Source organism: Mya arenaria, chromosome 13, assembly GCF_026914265.1.
Source record: "Mya arenaria isolate MELC-2E11 chromosome 13, ASM2691426v1".
In the NCBI taxonomy this organism is placed as follows: Eukaryota; Metazoa; Mollusca; class Bivalvia; order Myida; family Myidae; genus Mya; species Mya arenaria.
Window position 1 is genome coordinate 41,797,024 of NC_069134.1, and position 19,552 is coordinate 41,816,575.

General features: G+C 33.0%; 1 protein-coding gene across 2 annotated transcripts in view; it reads left to right on the forward strand.

Annotated features, from left to right (window-relative positions):
* The first annotated feature begins 1,584 nt into the window (after positions 1 to 1,584).
* Positions 1,585 to 19,552, forward strand: part of LOC128213662 (zinc finger protein GLIS3-like) — a 41,666-nt gene continuing 23,698 nt past the window's right edge. The window contains exons 1-2 of one of the 2 annotated variants that reach the window (XM_052919661.1): positions 1,585 to 1,708; positions 17,935 to 18,194. In XM_052919661.1, the coding sequence (XP_052775621.1) occupies positions 17,939 to 18,194 (256 nt within the window). In that variant the 5' untranslated portion in view covers positions 1,585 to 1,708; positions 17,935 to 17,938. Of the gene's footprint in view, positions 1,709 to 16,350; positions 16,927 to 17,934; positions 18,195 to 19,552 lie in introns of those variants that run through there. The other variant, XM_052919660.1, reaches the window with a different exon arrangement.

The window sequence follows — 19,552 nt, forward strand, 5'->3', positions numbered from 1 at the left end:
AAATTTTATCAACATAGTTTATCGCTTCGTGAATTAATGTACACGTGCACTGTAAGTTTTCAACAAGAGCAATAGTCAATACTGTAGTCTCTTACACGCATTGTATTTGCGTTTACTGAGTAGAATATATGACGATATGTACAATACAAACTTAATGGTCCTTAATTAAGTAATGACAATAAATTTCAACTCGAATAAAATTTGGCTAAGTTAAAGGGACTAGACACCAGATGGTCCCAAAATCGACACACAATAATAACGAGATAATATGCGTAGAGTTACTTATATACAATTTAATGTATTTAATATATTCTTTATTTTTTCCATTTATTTGGGTACAATCTTTACAAGGATAGCACAATTCTTTTTTCAATTCTAAAAGAAACTATTAAAAATATCACTATACTCTTGTGTCGAAATGGTTTTCATATCAAAGTGTTGCCGAATACTTATTTCCCCTCATACGATTGTTTAAAAGATCGTAAGGGCAGCTGTTTTCGCTACCTTTCACACTTTCACCTTTTTAGTTGTAACTTACGTATTTTGATCGGACTCGTCGAGGACAGCAAACCCTGTAAGTTCATTTTGGGTAACAACAACCCTCACCTTTATGTATTTTTCATTGTATATTTTGAAAAGACTGGTACGAATATTTACAGCTGAATTGATGAGGAATGATTTTTTATTTTATGTATATGTTTTTGTTTCATATCAGCCCTGTTACGTCTGTATTTCAGGCTTGAGACTCATGGTTAGTGTTAACCTAAGATGGTATGTCGTTTCTGATAAGCATTTAACCATGCATATGGATATTTTCTGGAATTTTTCAATTATCTTTTACTCCTTTTTGAAAGCGTTCAACCATACAAGTAAAATCTACATAACATGGGGTCGACATGAAGGAAAAGGATCTGGTGCATAGATTTATATTCGCATTTATATCCACATTAAATACCATTTTCTTGACAAGTGATTGAAATGACATTTTTGGATCAAGATATTCTATTTTTCTTGACCTGAATTCACTTCTTGAATTGCACTTACAACATTAAAATGGTTTTAAATTAACAGACACGTGCATTTCGTGTTGGTTTATTTCCAATTTGCATGTATCTACATCGTGCTGTAAAGCAGCTGCTTTTCAAGTTTTTGCCCAGTTGCACGCTTCAAAGAAACCCTTGTGTAGTTCTTGTTTGTCGTGTGCTGTTTACAGAGCTTCGTGTTGTCTGCAAAAAACCCCGGACAATTCACTGCATGACCCTGGAAAAGTAACGACCTTTAAGTTAAACTTACTCACTCATTTTTTTATGCATTTCATGCACATTTAAATGTACAGTAGACCTATTAATGGTAGTATCATTTATAAAAACGTTTTCTATATTTTGCACAACAACCACTTTTTTGAGTGAATCGTGATAAAACAAGCCATGTTTAATGGTCCTTACTCTAAATTGATATTTGACATTTAAAATCTACCATACATATCAAAATCGTGAATTTACTAACCGCGTAGCATATTCTGCTCAGTAAAACCAATAACAGGGGCACCTGTTTTCCAAGTTCATATTTCACCAGTGCGGTAGTCGCCATATTTGTTGTCACAGTCAACTTCCGCTACGCAACTAACTGACGACTGTGATAGTTTCCTGAAAACTTTTACTATATCGAGGAATTATATTCAAGACACTATTCAGATTAACGTTTGAAGGTATTTTCAATGTTTATCTATCGATGCCACTCATGTTTATTGCATGAATGTTGATATTTTCGTGAAATGCTCTGTGACATTTCGTTTTCAGATCTCTGCCAATTTTGGTTCCAGTTCACTTGTTATTTTAGACTTTCTCTAAAAGTGTTTATGGTTTTAAAAGTAGTACCAAAGTGCTCTCGTTTTTTTGGTTTTGACAACTTCACTAAGTCTTGCTGTCATGTAGTATTTTGATTGCATTCAAAACACCTGGTGAAGCTAATCAACAGGTGAGATCAAGTCAAGGTGTGTCTTTGCCAAAATTTTATTTTGAACAACGTTCAATCATTTGATGAAACTAATTTCATATGTAAATTATTAAATACAAATTTAACCACTTTAAATATGGTTGTATTGAAGTTTTTTGGTTCTGTAATTGGACAATTTCACTTGTTATCAGGAACATACCCAAATCCCGATACATAGTGCCTGTACTTATGTATGTATTCACTAACATGTGCTTACCATGTTTAAGTTCTTTATAATCAATGTTTCCCGAAGAATTTATTGAAGGGATGTCGGGCGCTTTTTAATCGATTAACACCATAACCGTCTCCGTGGCCTAGTGGTTAAGCATCCGCCTGCGGAGCGGGAGGTCGTGGGTTCGATCCCTGGCCGCGTCATACCAAAAGACGTTAAAAATTGGTACAAGTAGCTCCCTTGCCTGGCGCTTGGCATTTAAATGGTAGTGCTTGGAAAAGTGGTGTACTCAGTACTGGTTTAACCCAGGAAAGTTGTACCCCTTGTATCGGTGCTTTACACCAAGCACGTAAAAGAACCAAGGGGTCTCTTCGAAAAAGAGCTAGGGTATCGCACCCGGACTTCCTTGTATCCCACCACTGTCTCTTCAGCGTGCTGTCCCTTCAGCAAAAAACAAAGGACCCCGTTGGAAATAAGTGCTTTTACTTTCACGGGTTATCTTTGACCGCAAGGTCTGAAGAAATACATACATACAACTGAATAGAGCACTGTTAATTATTCGGATAACACCTCTTTCATGACATGTGACGTGCCTGGATTAGGCATGTCGACTCAATTGAAGATAGTTGGGAATCCAGCTCTGCCTGTTTAAGCATGTTGGAACCGACACCCAGTAAGGCCCTGGGGAAAATACTGTTTATAATTCATCTCTAAAAACAATGCTAACAATTTAAAAATATAGTGGATGTAACATTACTGCAGTTAAAAGAATGGACGAAGCAACGCTCATATACATGTATTGTTAGTTGCATGTCATTTACTTTTGGCAAAAGCAATATATGCTATAATAGATTCTTGCCAACATGCTTTTGCACAATGATATAATTATATAAATTTGTGGACAACACAGTAAAAAAATTATGAAAGCATCTACTTAGTACAGTGGAAAGCTTCTTATCATTCCCATTTTTAACATCATTATAACAAGACAGACTTTGCTCAATAGCTGATTGGACAGAATTGTGAATAGCGTGTGAATTTAAAGTGAACATATTTAATTTGGTAATACTGTGTTGCACTGTTCTATCAATCTTTTAACCATCTGAGTACTAGTATATCTTTATAAGTTTTAGCATTATATTATTCTACTACCTTTTATGAATGACTAATAATTAAAAAAAAATATTGCCACTTTAGTTTATATGCTGATCAATTAGAATATGTAACACCTGCCGTTGGGATGGAACCCATGCTGGTATAGACAAAAACCAATGGAAAATTGATACCATATCCACTCCACCACAAGGACTAGTACATAAGCGGATGGATATTTTAACCTTTATTGAATATATATGTGTAGAATCATATGATACTGTCAATTAATCACTCAACAGCCTTATGCTTAATCGCGTTTCTAACACATTTAAATGGTGGACTTCAAAGACAATATTTGAGCATATATCAACATTTGTTGAAGGGTTCCAGCTGTCATTATCTTAGTTTTAACACTCCTCATGATTTGCCACACTTGTTTTCGTGTTCTTTTTCCATTAAATTGCATTTTACATACCATGAAATAGTCCCTTTAGAATGGCATATGTCAGTAAAAAGAGCATTACATGTGTATAGTTATTTATAATGGAAACTGTAATATGGCGTAAAACATGAAATAAACATCTGAAGTGTAACATGTCATTCAAAATAGACCCATGCACATATGATTCAGAAGTAGTCTGTGACATTATTATTTCCTTGAAACTCACAATAATAGAGCTGAATGTACAAAATTATTAGGAGACATAGTCTTGTTTGAATGACATCTTGCCAAGATTTAGAAGTGTGATACAGGTTATCAAGTGTATTTACCAATCATGTCCTTTTGTTTTATTTTGTATATGCATACAATATACAAATAAATTAAATATGATATTTTAGATAGCATCGAATTGACAGTCTGTTTCTGATTCAGTGCTTTTCTCGCATGATGGGTAATGGTTTGTGTTCGTTTCATTGTGTACCGTAAATAACCTATTAAACATGCATGCCCTAAAAGATGAGATGGGGTCTCTTCGTGGATCTATTTTATGCTTATGTGACATGAACTAAGGATACTTTAACCCTAAATTCAAAATAATGAAATTTATTCCGATGAATTGCATTCCTACGGCCAGCATTTTAAAGCACCAGCCGAGGTCATGCGTATAAAGAAAAAAATGTACATTATTGCATACGATGACCGAAAGTTGCGTATTGATAAATTGAACACATGTGTTCAGTCGACCATTTTATTGATTTACACAGCAGGGTATGTTTACAGCTAAGATGCAGCAGATACTGATCGTTATTTCATGTTTTTGACTTGAATCAAGTGGATTTTAAAAAAGTTGCTGAATAGGGAAAATTTGTTCTTTTTTAGCACACAGGGTTCTCTAAAAGACTGCACGTTTAATAGGACATGTACAGTTTGTACTATGAGGACTTTATTTGCCATGTTTTTTTTTTTAAATGCAGGTATTTTTTGTTGAAATCTCATAAAACAAAAACATTTTTGTTTGATGTAAATTTAATGTTAACTCTTGTTTTTTATGTATTTTATGATTTATTTGTGGTTATTAAAAAAAAATAGTCTGAAAAATATAAGATATACCGTTCTCAAATTATAAACTACTGGTTATATTGAAAATTTGACAAACCAAAATTAAATGTAGCGAATATTTAAGAGTATAATGAGTTTTTAAAAATATATATTTTTTTTCAATTTATTTATATTCAAGTCTTTGTTTAAAGCTGTCTTGTCAAAATCAGAATATAGGCAGATTACCAAAGAGCTATTGTTTAATTTATTGAAGGCAAGTGAAGCAGACAGAACTGTTAATAAATAAATGTCAATCATTTATTTCGTAAAACAAAGGACTAGAACAATGTACCCTGTGTTACAATAACCCGCCTTTGTTCGGGATTATCAAATGTTTCAATTTGATTATCAACATGTTTTTCCTTTTAGTCATTAAGTCTTTTCCGAATGGTATCAATGGAGTCAAGTTACATTCCGCCTAATTACATTTACAGAATTGTTTAAAAAAAACATGACAGAGATTCATTGAGACGGAAATGCTAATTTTAATATCAAAATAGAATTGCTTTTGTATCGTGAATTAATATTAATCTTTAATTTGAAATAAATATGAATTGATATAAATTGATTTGAAAAAGTAATCCAATATTCCATGCAGGATGTTAATCCAATTTTCTATTTAATTCCACAAATAGATCCACAAATCCAAAAATTCTGTTTCCATTCTGATTCTGTTAAAAAGATATAAAATTTAGTAATAATTGAGTTGAAGAATATAATTAGGTCATCTGTTTTTGCAAAAATATAATGCCGAGGTATTGTTGTTGCCATGGTATCATAGGTGACGTCTTCTATTGCAATTCCTTTAACCATGGTCATATGAATGAAACTTGGTACACATGTTACAAGAGACGATATGAACATGTATAAGAAAACCCAACTACAGACTTAAATAATTGTCATGTTTTTCCCATTTTTCTGATTTAAAATAAACAAGAACAGACAAGCGTTGGTTCACTTCAGGGTCCTCTTTTTAATTCATTTCACCATGTTCTTGTCTCAATTTTATCAATGTAATTTTTACTCCTGTTTCACTCCTTTATCTAATGTTTTTTTATGCAACAAATTCTTTTATCTTGGTGATTGTTCGGTTTTAAAACAATTTCTTTAATATTTATGTCATCAATGTTTTCATTATCTTGATTTGAAGGTCATATTTGATCAAAATTTATCTATAAGTCTTAATTCCTGTTTTAATTGTTTTCATGTCAAATGATTATGAAAGCTTTATTTGAAAAATGTCAACGACGATTTAAGTTTCCACAGTGATGGTATGGTTTATGGATATTTTAGATTTTCTGTAAAATTTGGTCTTCAGACTGGTGCTTAAAACTCTTAAATAATGTTTAAGCTTAAAAACATTCAAGAAATTCATATGAAACTTCATATACATGTGCAATATCATATGCTTAATGTATAGCAAGTTTCACAACTCTGTCTTTAAGCACAGTTGAGTTATGTCCCTTTAGAGGAAATATTCCTGTTATGCAAGGAATTAGTACAGTCTCTTTGATTAGGTCTATTTAACGCATCATTGATACCTAATTTGAGGCCCTGATATTTGATATATTATTACCAATGGCTTTCTTACAAGTAAATCTACAAACAGATTTTATCAGGGCAGTGGTCGAAATTAGCACAAGCCCGCAAGCCGTGCACTGGTAAAATGTCTTTCGGGCTTGCTCAAATTGTGAATTTTATATAGCAGGGCTTGTTCAAAAATTTGATGCCAAGCAATAGAATATTAATTTGGGCTTGTTGATTCAAAAGTCTAATATCGATGACTGTCAGGGCCTCATGAAGTTTCTGCAATTATGTAAATGGTAACTTTTTCATTAGATATATTTGCCCTTAATGAACTCATTAAAATGGCAAAGTGAGTGTTGGCGTACATCTTGTTTTGCTCTAGATTTGTCTTCTGACCTTGACATTTCAGGTCAAAATGTTCGGCCGCAGTGCCCCCATTTTCTCTTTTTGCAACAATAGGATGGGTGCTAAACATCTTAACGCACATTCCTCCATCTTTTTGGGGGGGGTCGTAACGTCTTTATTCAGTGTTTTATGGTTGTTTACTTACGGAAAAAACAAACACACCAGATATATACCTGTAAACTGTGTGACCATAAAAAATGACCTGAAATACTACTTTGATGAACCATTGCTTAATCATTTGGTGTAGATTATAGTCCTATTCAGCCACGACTTTTTCACCTTCGCAAAATGTTATGATTTTTTTAATTTTTTTTTAAACATCATCAGGAACCATAGTTCGTCAGCTAATGAATGATATAGTTCTGTTTGTTTCTAATTCTATGTCCATATTTATTTTATATTCTATTGCTTCCACTTCCATCATTTTGATTAATGAACTTAATTGAAGGGTTTGCATGTTGATTATTTCTGATTTAATGCATTTACAGGTTAAAATTTTTCAAACAAAATTTCCATTGGGGGCAATAAAGATGGAAGTCATTTTTAGTCGTAATGATCTTAGTGCCATGGTTTCATTAATTTGCTACATGTTTGTGTTACAATGTAATTGAAATTTAGCCATTATTGAAAATGAACAAAAAGTTAAAGAAATTAAAAAAATCTATGTATTGTGACATTTATGTTAAAATACAGATTTAAGATAATTGAAGTTACGACTTAAATTCGTTATTGAAACAGCCACATGGCCTCTTCCCGATTTCCACTGAAAAAAACACTTAATAAGATTGAAAATTAAATTAATAAATGAATGCTTAAATGTTTCCAGCAAAACTTAGATTGTGGTGAATTTGATGAAATTGTTTATCATTTAATGCCAGCCATTATTTTTTTTATATTTATATTGACCTTATTGTGAAAATATTGCAAAAATAACTATTTCCTGGTGAATTTCATTGAACTTTTGTATGGAAGTGCCATTGAATATTCTATTTATATTTATATTTATTTAAAAAAAAAAAATGCAAAAAATACTGGCAGGGGAAATCACTTGAGACCTTACAAAGTATTGTTTGTTTGAACATGCATACAAATTTCTAAAGTTAGCTAATCTCAGTCGTATCTTGACTTTACAGAGATTACACTGTTTATTTTGGTTCAAGTTATAAGCGGAAAATGTTTGTCAGTATATTAGAATAAAAATGCATTGTCATCTTGATAAATGAGGGAATTGTGATTTTCTTCAATTTTCCTCTTGTTGATTTGATCTTGTTACTTTGCAAACTCGATAGATTTCCGAAGAAATAAAAATCAGAACTGATAAAAATGGAAGAAATTTATGTTATCATGCATTTTGTTTGTTATAGTTTTTTTGTTGTGTTGTTTAAGAAAAAAAGTCAAGATGTTGTTATAGCTATGGTGTTGCTAATCTGTCATTGTTCTGCAAAAGCTTAAAGATTTGTTGTTCAATCATTCAACATATTAACATGAAACTTAGTACACATGGTCAAAATGAAAAATATAGGGATTGTTTGTAGCTAGTGTCATCACGCTGATGCAAATATATTTGGGGTTAAGTCCCTTTGAATTACTGAGAAAAATTGGACGAGAATCAATATCGGCTTATAATGTGCTCTTGTATCATTTCTGATAGACTGCAAAATAAACCTGTTTGATGTGCTGCTTGGTACTTTCAACTGCATTATATTAGTTAAGGGGTCGATATTGCCTCCCTGTTTTAAACTAAACTAATAATGAGATGAACATAGTTTACATTTGAATGGTAAGAACCCATTGAAATCAGAGTTCTACTCACAGATACTTCTTCAAGCAAAAAAGTGTGACAGAAACTGAATTAATTCATCTTGAAAATAACTTTTTTAAATGTGCATCTTCTTATTCAGTTTTTTAAATGGTAGCTAAGAAATAAAGACTTTACATCAAATGTAAATATCCATGAATTTCCTGAGTTGCGGCCAAAGTCAACATAACCCCATGGCCAGAAGAAAGAAAGATTTGGCAGCACTAGAAGCAATCGGCTGAATACAAAATCACTGTTCACACAATCACTAGCTTAAAAGTAAATATGGGGGCTGTCACCTATGTTCAGTTGGAGTGATAAGTCACAAAAGCTTTTGAAAAAGTAGTCCATCCATTATGATAAGCCTTGCCGAATGTATATTGGAAAGAATATTAAGGTGCCAAAGTAATTTGTTTGGTCAGAATTGCTTTGAATATGTCGCCTCCACCACCACACCACAATATCAACACCACAGCCACAACAACCTCTGTGGTACCACAATATCAACACCACAGCCACCACAACCTCCACCACAATATCACCACAACAACCTCCACCACCACAATATCACCACCACAACAACCACCACCACTACCACCAACAACAACAATAACAACAACAACAACAACAATATCGCCATTGCCACCAACACCTCCTACACAATCAACAACAATATTAACACTGCCACCACAACCATCACTATCACACTTTTCTACCACCACCACCACCACCACCAGCAGCAAATTATGCACCAGTCAATTGTAACCCCCCTCCAGAAACCTGGTCCGGGGGTATACCAGGGATAGCCGGGGAAATGGGCCTTGTTTGTACCTTTCAGGTGGCCCGCAGTGCTGGGTGAATGCCCAAATATAGTGGGGAATGGGCCTAACCTAAGGTCCCTTTGGTGAGGGGGCATTTGGCAGGGATTTTACCGTCAGTTCATCCCCGCAGGGCGGGGATTTTAGCCGGGCTTGGCTGGACCGAAAGTCAAAGTCCCCGCTATTCCCTGGACCTGGTGGGGCCGTGGTTACAATTGACTGGTGCATTACACAACAAGTTTTACAAGCATTTGCCACTTATAGTCAAAATGTTTATATTTTGGTACTGTAGAACTGTTGTAGAGTTGTTCCCCTTTACAGTACCCATATTTTCAATGGTCATAGTATTAATGTGTTGTGTTCATATCCATCTATGGTAGTTTTAGTGGTCACAATTAGGTGCTTTAAGGCATTGAAAAATTTACCAAAACAGTAAGTGCTAATCGGATATTATCACGAGTGGTTATATTTTAATTGATCATCGATTTAAAAATCGAAACTGGAGAAATGATGGAGAAGGAAAAGCTGCCCGAATTTATTTCTTAAAGACTTTCATGAATAATAGAAAATGACATTCGGAACATCAGAAATATTACCTTGCCATTAGAAATAATACTTATTGGAAGACAGATCTATCAACAGAACAAAAATGGGTTAAAACATGATTTTAATAAAAAAAAACTTGGATAATATTTCGTCATGTGAATTTAAAAAATGTGATTTTACTCCCAGCGATAATCATATTTCGAAAATCATAACCAATGATCGCCCAACTGCATGGCAAATTTTAAGAATTTTTATTTTGAAAAACACAATCATTGTAAGATTAAATGTATGAAAAATAATTTTTGAAAATCATATCGATAATAGCTGAATATAAGGGCAAAGGATTGATTTTTGACGAACACGATCATCATTGAATCTCTAATATATATTTGGAATTCTGGATTTATTTTCGGCTAATACGATCATCGTTGAATTCCTTATATTATTATTGAATAAACCAAGAGTCATAGAATTTCCTCCCTTTTCCAATAACCTAAATAAACTGCTCATCAATTTGGTGCATACATTTACTTAACATATTTGATTTATAGAATTAATTGGAAAACACTTGTGTTATGGTACCATAGAAGACATATTGGTAGTTATTTCAAAATGAAAAGCTTTGACAGATTCTCAAATTTCGAATTCCTCAAAATAATAGAAGCATTTGATGTCTCTTTCGTTAAGCGTGACATAAAAAGTTATTATGTTTTATTTGTTTGCTGTTGTATATTGAACTAGTTCAACCTAGCATTGTGCTCACAAGTTACAAAGAAAAAGAAGCTTTGTTAAAATGCACCAAATTTGGGTCAATGCCAGATCTGAAATGGATTTGGATTGGAAGAAACACAATTTGTCGTTGAAGTATTTATGTCTGATAATGCATTTTTTTGTATCTAATTACAAGGTTGCCTACTTGATTAAAAGTGGTTTTTCAAAACTATTTGTCGGCTGCGATTTGGGTTGAAAATGCAAATTCATTTTTGACCTGTTTTAATGGAATTTATTTACGTGGGTGAGGAGAAAGAATTTTGATAACAGTAAGAATAACTCTAAATAGGGTTACACATTCAAAAATGGCACATATTTTGAATTCTGTTTTAAATTAACTAGAATAAACATAATTATTTCCCTTTAAATGCATTTTTTTTGTCCATTTGAAAGTGAAAAAATGATTGATAGAATTGAGCATTAAAACAAATATAATAAGAATGCCAGAGAGAGAGTTCCAATTCCTGTCTATTTGTTTCCTGTTAAGCAAGGGGCATATTTCATTAATATTTTTAGCCAGAGTTATGGGCCTTTCTTTACATGTGCATTCTCTAACTCCATGCTGTGTTACTTCCCTTTCAAGTTCAGTAATCACTATCACCATGCAAATGACATGGCCATGGATACATAGATATAGATGGTACATAAATTATCTTTGATTTTGAAAGTATTTTTTTTGTATCTCGACCTCCATTCACTTTGAATTATTGAAATGTTATAAAAACTATCCCAAAATAGAGAAAATATATGTTTTATAAAAAGAATATACAGCTGAATTCCGGCTATACTCGCTCATGGTGACAGAGATCTATTTGGCTTGTCAAGGGAGATCACTGCATAAGAGAATGGTACGTTTCTATAGTCTCTGGTTAGATATGAACACGGTTGCATTTGAATATCTTGAATGGTTTTTGAGTTTTGGCAAAGGTCAACATAATGCAGAATGATGTTTAACAAGACACCAAGGCTTTGGCATCACCTTATTTTGTTTTCTGGGTACAAAAGACAGGCTGATCCAGTTAAAGTAAAGAAAATGTAGAACTTTAAATTCCTAGTATCAGAACCTTCGTATATTCTACGTAATGCATTAAGATTAGCTTTATCAGATCTTGTATGATTGTGTATCGCTTAAAACTGCCTGATTGCCAGTTCAATTGCGCCTGCTTTTTGCCTGGCTTCACTGTTAGATAGGAAGTATGAAGGGAATTGTTAAAGTAATGGCATGGCTTACTAGCAAGTCTGTTTTTCGAGGGGAAAAAGGCGAGGAAAAAGGTGAGGAAAAGGGCGAGGTGTTTTTGGTTTTTTGGCGTCATTCTTGTCAGTGTTGTTTGCAAGTGTGAAAAACATTGAAAAGTTGTTCAGATGACCAGATATGGATGCTGACTAATGCTTTGTGTTCAGTGGGAAATGCTCCCCGAATGCGTTTATATTAACAAGTGCGCAAAAGCGAGCTTCTAAATATTTTACTTAATAAAACCGATAAATGACTGAAAGGATTGTTTTTTTACCAAGTAAAAGTTAGATGACATGAAGTGAATTCTAAATGATTAAGAATGGACGGAGTGAGCGTAGCGAACGAGTCCTTCTTAATTATTAAAAATTCACTTCATGTCATCTAACTGACTTAGAATACAACCTCATTGGTTGATACATTGTCAACGCAAAATCTGACGCAGGGAGTGTGTATCGGATGATTGGCAGTAAACATGCGCGGAAGTTGAAAATCTTAATGATTAAGTCTACTACTTAATGGTTGCCTATCTGCAATATCATTGCCTGAAAATGTAGGTTGTATTCTAAATCTAAAAGGCATAACATGTTCAAAAAGTGCGCGTATTGTAGGTGTGGATTCAATCCCCACCTGAGGGGTACTTTCTCATCACCTCTCTAAAAGACACCAGTTTCAGTTTCTTCCCAGGAAACAAATTTGAAAGTCATTCATATCAACTTACAGTTTTCTTCACAATCAAGTGCAAATGAATTTATATAAACTAAATGATTTTCAAATGAAACTTGATAAACATGTCAATTAAGCCTAAAACACAGAATGGTTGTCCAGTTACCACATTTGTCAGCACACAGCATACTCACTTGTCAGAAAGGCATTTATAATTCCTGGCATATGTGAGTCTGGTTTGTAGTCACAAAGCTTGACATGTGGGTTTTGTTTGGGTGCTGGAGTAACCCCTCAAAACCAAACCACACTTTGGATCAACATCAAACCTTGCAAATGGTAGCACTGGACTTGAAGGATATATAGTGAGTCAAATCATTTAATACATGTATGTCACTGTCAACTTAAAATGCCCCCAAAAGTATTTTCTGTCTATTGACTGTACTGTGTTTTACCTATACTGATGTTTTATGGGAAATGCAAAGAAGGGGCTAGTCTAAACATTTTTTACCTTGTCTGTTTTCATTGCCTAGTCGACAGCAGTGGCATTGGCCTTGTTGTTTGTGTTGGGCAATATCTTTGGCCAGGGGGTGTTTCAAAAACAGATTTTTATCATAACTTCAATTATCTTAAATCTGTATTAACACAACAAATGGCAACACATCAATATTTCTTATTTTCTCATCTTTGTATTCATTTATTTTACTGGCTAATGTTTAATTGGCTCATTTAATATTTAGGAAAATAATGAAACTATGACAGATAATTTCAGTTTATTTCTAAAATCGACTAAGATCTTTATTAAAACAGCCACCTGAGCTCGTGAGATTGACATAGGTGTAGCTTTTCTATGACAATCCTAGCAAACCCCATAACTCTTGCTAAAATAGCTATCAAGTACTGCCCCTTTTATCGACTGTTTAATATATTAAATTTTCAAGATGTGTCATGAAAATGTAAAAAGAAATTCATAACTAAATAGACAAAGTCAAGTTTATTTTTATCAGACTTTTGCAATTATATATAATTTTAGAATGTTAAATTATCGTTGATCGCTGATTGAAACGAAATAAGAATTTTCTTTGTCACATGAAGAATAGGATATCAGTTAATTTATCTTGTATGTGTTATTTTCTTCACAAAATGAGCAAAACGGACAACTATCGCTGATAAAATCTAAAACAGAAAGGAAAATAGATACATTACTATAATTGGAGGTGAAAAAAAGATTAAATCAGAAAACGGCGCCTTTACAAAAGAATTTCAGGGTTAATGACCACTTCCACTATAGCTGATAGGTAAATATTGGTACGAAAACTTATGGAACAATGACGCTTCATTATGCTTTCAATATCAAATTGTTGTCTGTGGAAGGGCGTGGATTTAAACGGTACTACCGTGTATTGCTTATACTGAAACAGTATGCCATAAACATTTCCCTTTGACTGATAAGCTTTCAGGCAGTTAAGTACAATTAGAAAAATTAAAAAGTAATTTTACAAAAAACAGTCCAAATAGTTAATCTAGCTGTCCTTGCACAGCCATGCATTCCATGAACAATCAGCAGCACTGATAAGAGTCCATACTTATTTAATGATGCTTCCTATGGTCAAGGTCACTCAGTAAATGAGGTACTACCAATGGCAGCCACTGTGAACCAAGTTTAAGGTCATATAATAACTAACCTTGTACTGATGGCAGCCACTGTGATGAGTGGTTCCCAGACTTGATCATTAGAAAACCAACAATAAACCATAACTTTAACATTATGTACCTCTGACAAAAATCATTGTCAGCAACAGGCATGGTACTTTCTTCATACATATGGTGGGACAAAATCTCCTTTTAATGAATATGCATGAGACAGGAGAGACCACTCTTCTTCCAATGAATTTGCATGTTACACTCAAATAATGTTCAATAACTTTACAGTGTCGGTAGCCTCTGTGGCCGAAGGCGGACCCGGTTCAACTCGGGCAATCGCCAGAATATTTTTCAACCGTAAAGCATCTGGTACTTCGCGGAACCAATGAAACTGCCTCATTATTTATTCATGAAAATGAGATTTTCCTAGCCAAATTGCCCACGGTACACAATGAAGCATAGCATAGTGTGTATCGGAAGTATTCAACAATGGACAAAAATATGAATAGCTATATTTTTTTACATTTGTTACATGATTGCTTTCAAAAGATTAGAAAGTTTATCGAAATGAATTTTCCATTATCGGCTGCCATGTACATCTGCCACAAACTTAAGTGTGTATACGTCATTCTAATGTAATTTTATAAGCCATTGACAATTTATTTGCATAACATGAAAACAGAGTAAAAGCATATTTTTATTCCCAAGTATGCTTACCTGTTTACAAAAGGAAACTTTCCGGCTCGATGACAAAAGCCTTTTGAAAGTAAATTTTAAAATGAAATGTACCATCTTAATAGGTAAGATAAGAAAATAAAGATCCAATGTAATGTCTTTAAAAACAAATTTTGGTACATTTGGGCCTAAAAAAATATTGGATATTCAAAAGGTTGGTAGAATTATTGATAAAAGATTCATTGTTTTCTTTTTAAATGATTTGATGTTGTTGTTTTTTTACCTAAAATAATGTGTTTATTTGTTTTGGCATCAACGTAGTGATTTTACTTCTGATTTCGATAATTGTTGTTTGTTTTGATACATTAGTAAACACATATGAGATGTATACTCTTCTATCACTTTAGTGAATCATTATTAATGACAATATCTCTCATGACAATATCTCTCAATTGTTTTTCTTGGAAACATTGGGCCAATTACTCAGAATTTTGTTAAAGTTAACAATGTTGTTAACATCACCGTTGTTAACTTTTAAACCATTAATGCTCTAGAAGTTTAAATGATGCACTTTTGATCTGCTGTATTTTTAACAAGATGTTGGACAGCCCTTTCAATTATACTTGTTTATATTAAAAAGTGTGAGCACATCATTAAAAAGTTCACAATTATAAGTTAACAACATCGTTGTTAATCACGTTGTTAACTTTAACAAAGTTCCAAACAATCGGCCGAAAATAAAAAACCACAACAGACAAGCATAAATCTACAACCCCCGTGTACCCTATCACGAAAATGACCCACGTGAAATTTGTTAATGTCAATAAATGTTGTGCCCAGAAGTTGTGTACCAAATTCTGTGTGTTCCTTCTAAGGCCAAATCCTGTACCCACCCCTGGTTATTTACATCCACTGAAGTACATTGTAATGACTTTTAAATGAACACTTCCTATTGATTTATTGCAGCGTCTTTTTTTGGTATTTGAAATAAGTGACAGTTTCAGTATACTTGAAGTGATTGAAATGTTCCCTTCAACTTCGAGTAGTCTAGGCGGATCATTATTGGTTGCATGCAGCATTATCTTTGTAGGACAAAATGTTGAATCAACTTAAATGTCAAGAAACTGTTTCAGTTCAAATCATGACTATTTAAATACCAACTTTGTATTGAAAAACTTGTAAGAAGGATAGTGCTGTTTAAAATCCAAATATTCTAAAGTTTGTTATTAATGGCTTTTATGTTTTAATTTCAATTGGTAAAAAGCCATCCAATATTATATAAAGTAATATTAACAAAACCAACAGTATTTGTTGAACAATAAAAAATTGTGTATATAATAGTGCCTTGTACCGTGGTCTGTTTTCAGTTTTCGATCGTCGATACTGACTGTAAGGTAATCATTCTGGCATTGATCGAAGTGAAAGCTTATTGGTTGATCATACATGTAACGGTTAGGTTACGGACATTGTTATCATTGTGGTGAATACGTGAATATTACATTGAGCTGGGTACCATTTTTGTCTAGGGTTAGATAGGTGGGAAGTATTTCTTTGGTCTCGTTAAAACTTGGACGACCGGTGAATTGTGTAGACGTTAGTTTTAATAGACACAAATAACCGGGAATATATATTTATTTCTGTAGATAGGTTCTTAAAATTTATTGCTATTCAGTATTGTTTGTTTGCTTTTAAAGTATCTGATGTGATACTCCGTTGTGATAATTTTGTGTGTGCACACTGGATTTATACTTGGTGAATTCTCATTCGACCAAAAGTTGTAAATTGAACTCGCTCCCGATCTGATAACCATTAGGTGTGTTATTTGTTCTGACAGTTTGGATCTAAGCGTAGTGGAGAAATATACTTCAGGATGGACTATTAGATCTTCTTAACATTTATTTGGTGTGTCACTTTAGCGTTTAGAACTATGTAACTATGTGTTCCGTAGAAAGTGGCAGTGTATAAAAACCTTGAAAAGTTTTTGGATTAAATTTTATTATCATTCAATATGAAAGACCGACCAGGATAATAATTTTACCCACAAAGGTATTGAATAAATACTGTATATTTTATTATATATTTTAAAATTGTATGTGAATGAAAAAGACAATACAATAAGTTTGCTATTCAAGGTTTAATATGTAATGTTGTTAGTTGGCTTTCAAATTCTTACAAAACAAATAATGTCAGTTGTATAATTTTTTAAACAATTTAAATAAAATTAACTGATATTTAGTCAGATCAAGTTGGTTTTTTTTCGTTGACATAAGTATGAGATATTTTGTATTTATTTCTTTGTTTTTGATTTGCGATTGTTTCTGTGTCTTTTACACCATCTATATGACAAGGTTTACCAGGGGGGTCAGGGAAGGTGGGGGGGGGGGGCAAGTATTGGTCATATAAACAGGTGTTTTTATGAACTCACTTTTATGAAAGATTATACGTGACATTTTTGGAGTTTGCAATAATTCTTACACGGCTCTCTTATCAACGGGCATACAACTTTCGTTACTTAATTTGTCCCTTCAAGTGCCACTTCCAACTTTAAAAAAACAAAACAAATACAAAGTAATACATTTGTTGATTTTTTTCTGATTTTTTTCTTGGGAAAGTAGAAATAAATTGTACACACTTAAGTTTTACCAAGCCTTAGCAGAAAAATTCAATTAATCTTCACAACATGGTAAATTAATATAATGTGAAAAAAACAACCCAAAACCGAATCTTATCCTGGATGGATGCATGCAATTCCATACACCTGTTCAGGAGTGAAATTTGTTTTATGTATGCCATTGAGTTAATTGTGATTATTTTATTTCAGCAGTATTTAATTCATGTTTTGAACATATTCATTAAATTGCATATTGATAATATACAATGATTACAATTTGAGGAGACAACACATCTAAGAAATGGGAACTTTTTATTGACCTTTTTCATTGGCCGATCTTTCCTGATAAAAATCACTCTGTGTTTTTCATTAAAAATATATACATGTCAACTTCAAAATCATGTACAATCATCTATAAATTGCTTTCTTATTGTTGCTTACAGGGTGATGAGTAGAAATAACAGCAGAGGTCAGGTTGGCCCAGGGGGGGGCGGCGGAGGAATACCCTCAGTGCGTGTACAGATGGAAACCCCGCAGCCCAACGCTGATGTGCGCCTCCCTGCACTGTCCGCCCAACGTTCCATCATCACAAACAATGGCAAGTCTACGCAAAATGGTTCTCCCTTCGTTACACCCCGTGCGCCCGGCCCAGGTGTGAACGGGATTTATATGACGCCCAGACAGAATACAAGTAAAGGACATGGTAAGGACAATTGCTTTGGTAATATATTATACTTCAGTGAATTTTTGAGAGTTAATAAATTTGATCAGACAACATAAAGTTGCATTAAGTGTTAATTCCTATATTCCATTAAGAGCCGAACAGGCTTAACACTGTGTTCTTTTTTCATATTTGCCCTTTCTGAGATTGGGTCAATTACAGGCAAAAAAGTATAGAGAATTAAATACTTTTTACTGGATAAAAAAACATGGTGTGGTTCATTTCTCATTTCTTTTAAAGGTTTGATAATTCACTTGAAGTAATGCATGATTTGATGAAGTTTTTTGTTTTAAATGTCTGTAATATAACACTATTTTATTTGGTACGAAAACTTTGATTATAGTCAAGTGAATTCCCTTTGACTTCAATACTTTGATATTAATATTTCTTTGATTATATAAACTCAAAAACATCAATTATAGATCGTGAACATTTGTTTATTCTATTTTATTAGAATCTGTCATGTTTTGAATGTCAAGTTCAACGGGGTATTTAAACACTCAATGTGTAAAGAAGGCGTTAGGAGTGGAAAAAACTCGTAAACATGTTTGTGTGGAAAGAATTGCTTCATCGCTCTTGTTCAAAATATTTTCATTAAAACTTAGACGTTTAATTATAGAAGTAATTATATTTTTCTTTCACGTAAATCAGATATTTGGTATATTTTGATATGCTGAATAATTCAATGCCAGGTCAATAAGGAAATGTGAAATTAAACATTCTTAATTTGAAATCTTGATAACATTTTAATCGTTAAGGTCTTGGGGTACTAGTTCATAACATCCTGTAAAAAGGTTTTTGAAGTGAAAATACTCATTGTATTTTTTGTTTAAAATCTGTTTGACATGACTTATTGCGAATGATTTCAAAATGATGGTTGCAAATTTTGACAAAAAAAGCATGAAAATAGCGTTTCAGATGTTTTAAATAAGATTAGACCATAAACGGCATATTAGTTCTGAATGGTCGTAAGTTTTAAATGACGTTTGAATCAAGAGTCATGATTTTTAAGTGATAATGTATTATATCAAATTTTAAAGATATTGTTTGACATTTTTCACTGTAAGCTATTGAATTATTAAATTCATTGTATAAGAATTGACTTCTAAATGGTTGATATTGTGAAATTTTGTAAATAGTGAATTTATTCAGTGATAAGTTCGACTTAATTGTGATAAATGATTTTTTCAACCATTTAGGTAAATGAAAATTGGGTCACTTTGATTAAAGTATGAGTTCATTATGCTGATTTCAACAGGTCCAAAGTGATTAATTGCCCCATTCAATTCAAAGCTTCTTCTTGGCATTGTTAATTGCGCAGGTAATGTTCATTTTAATTT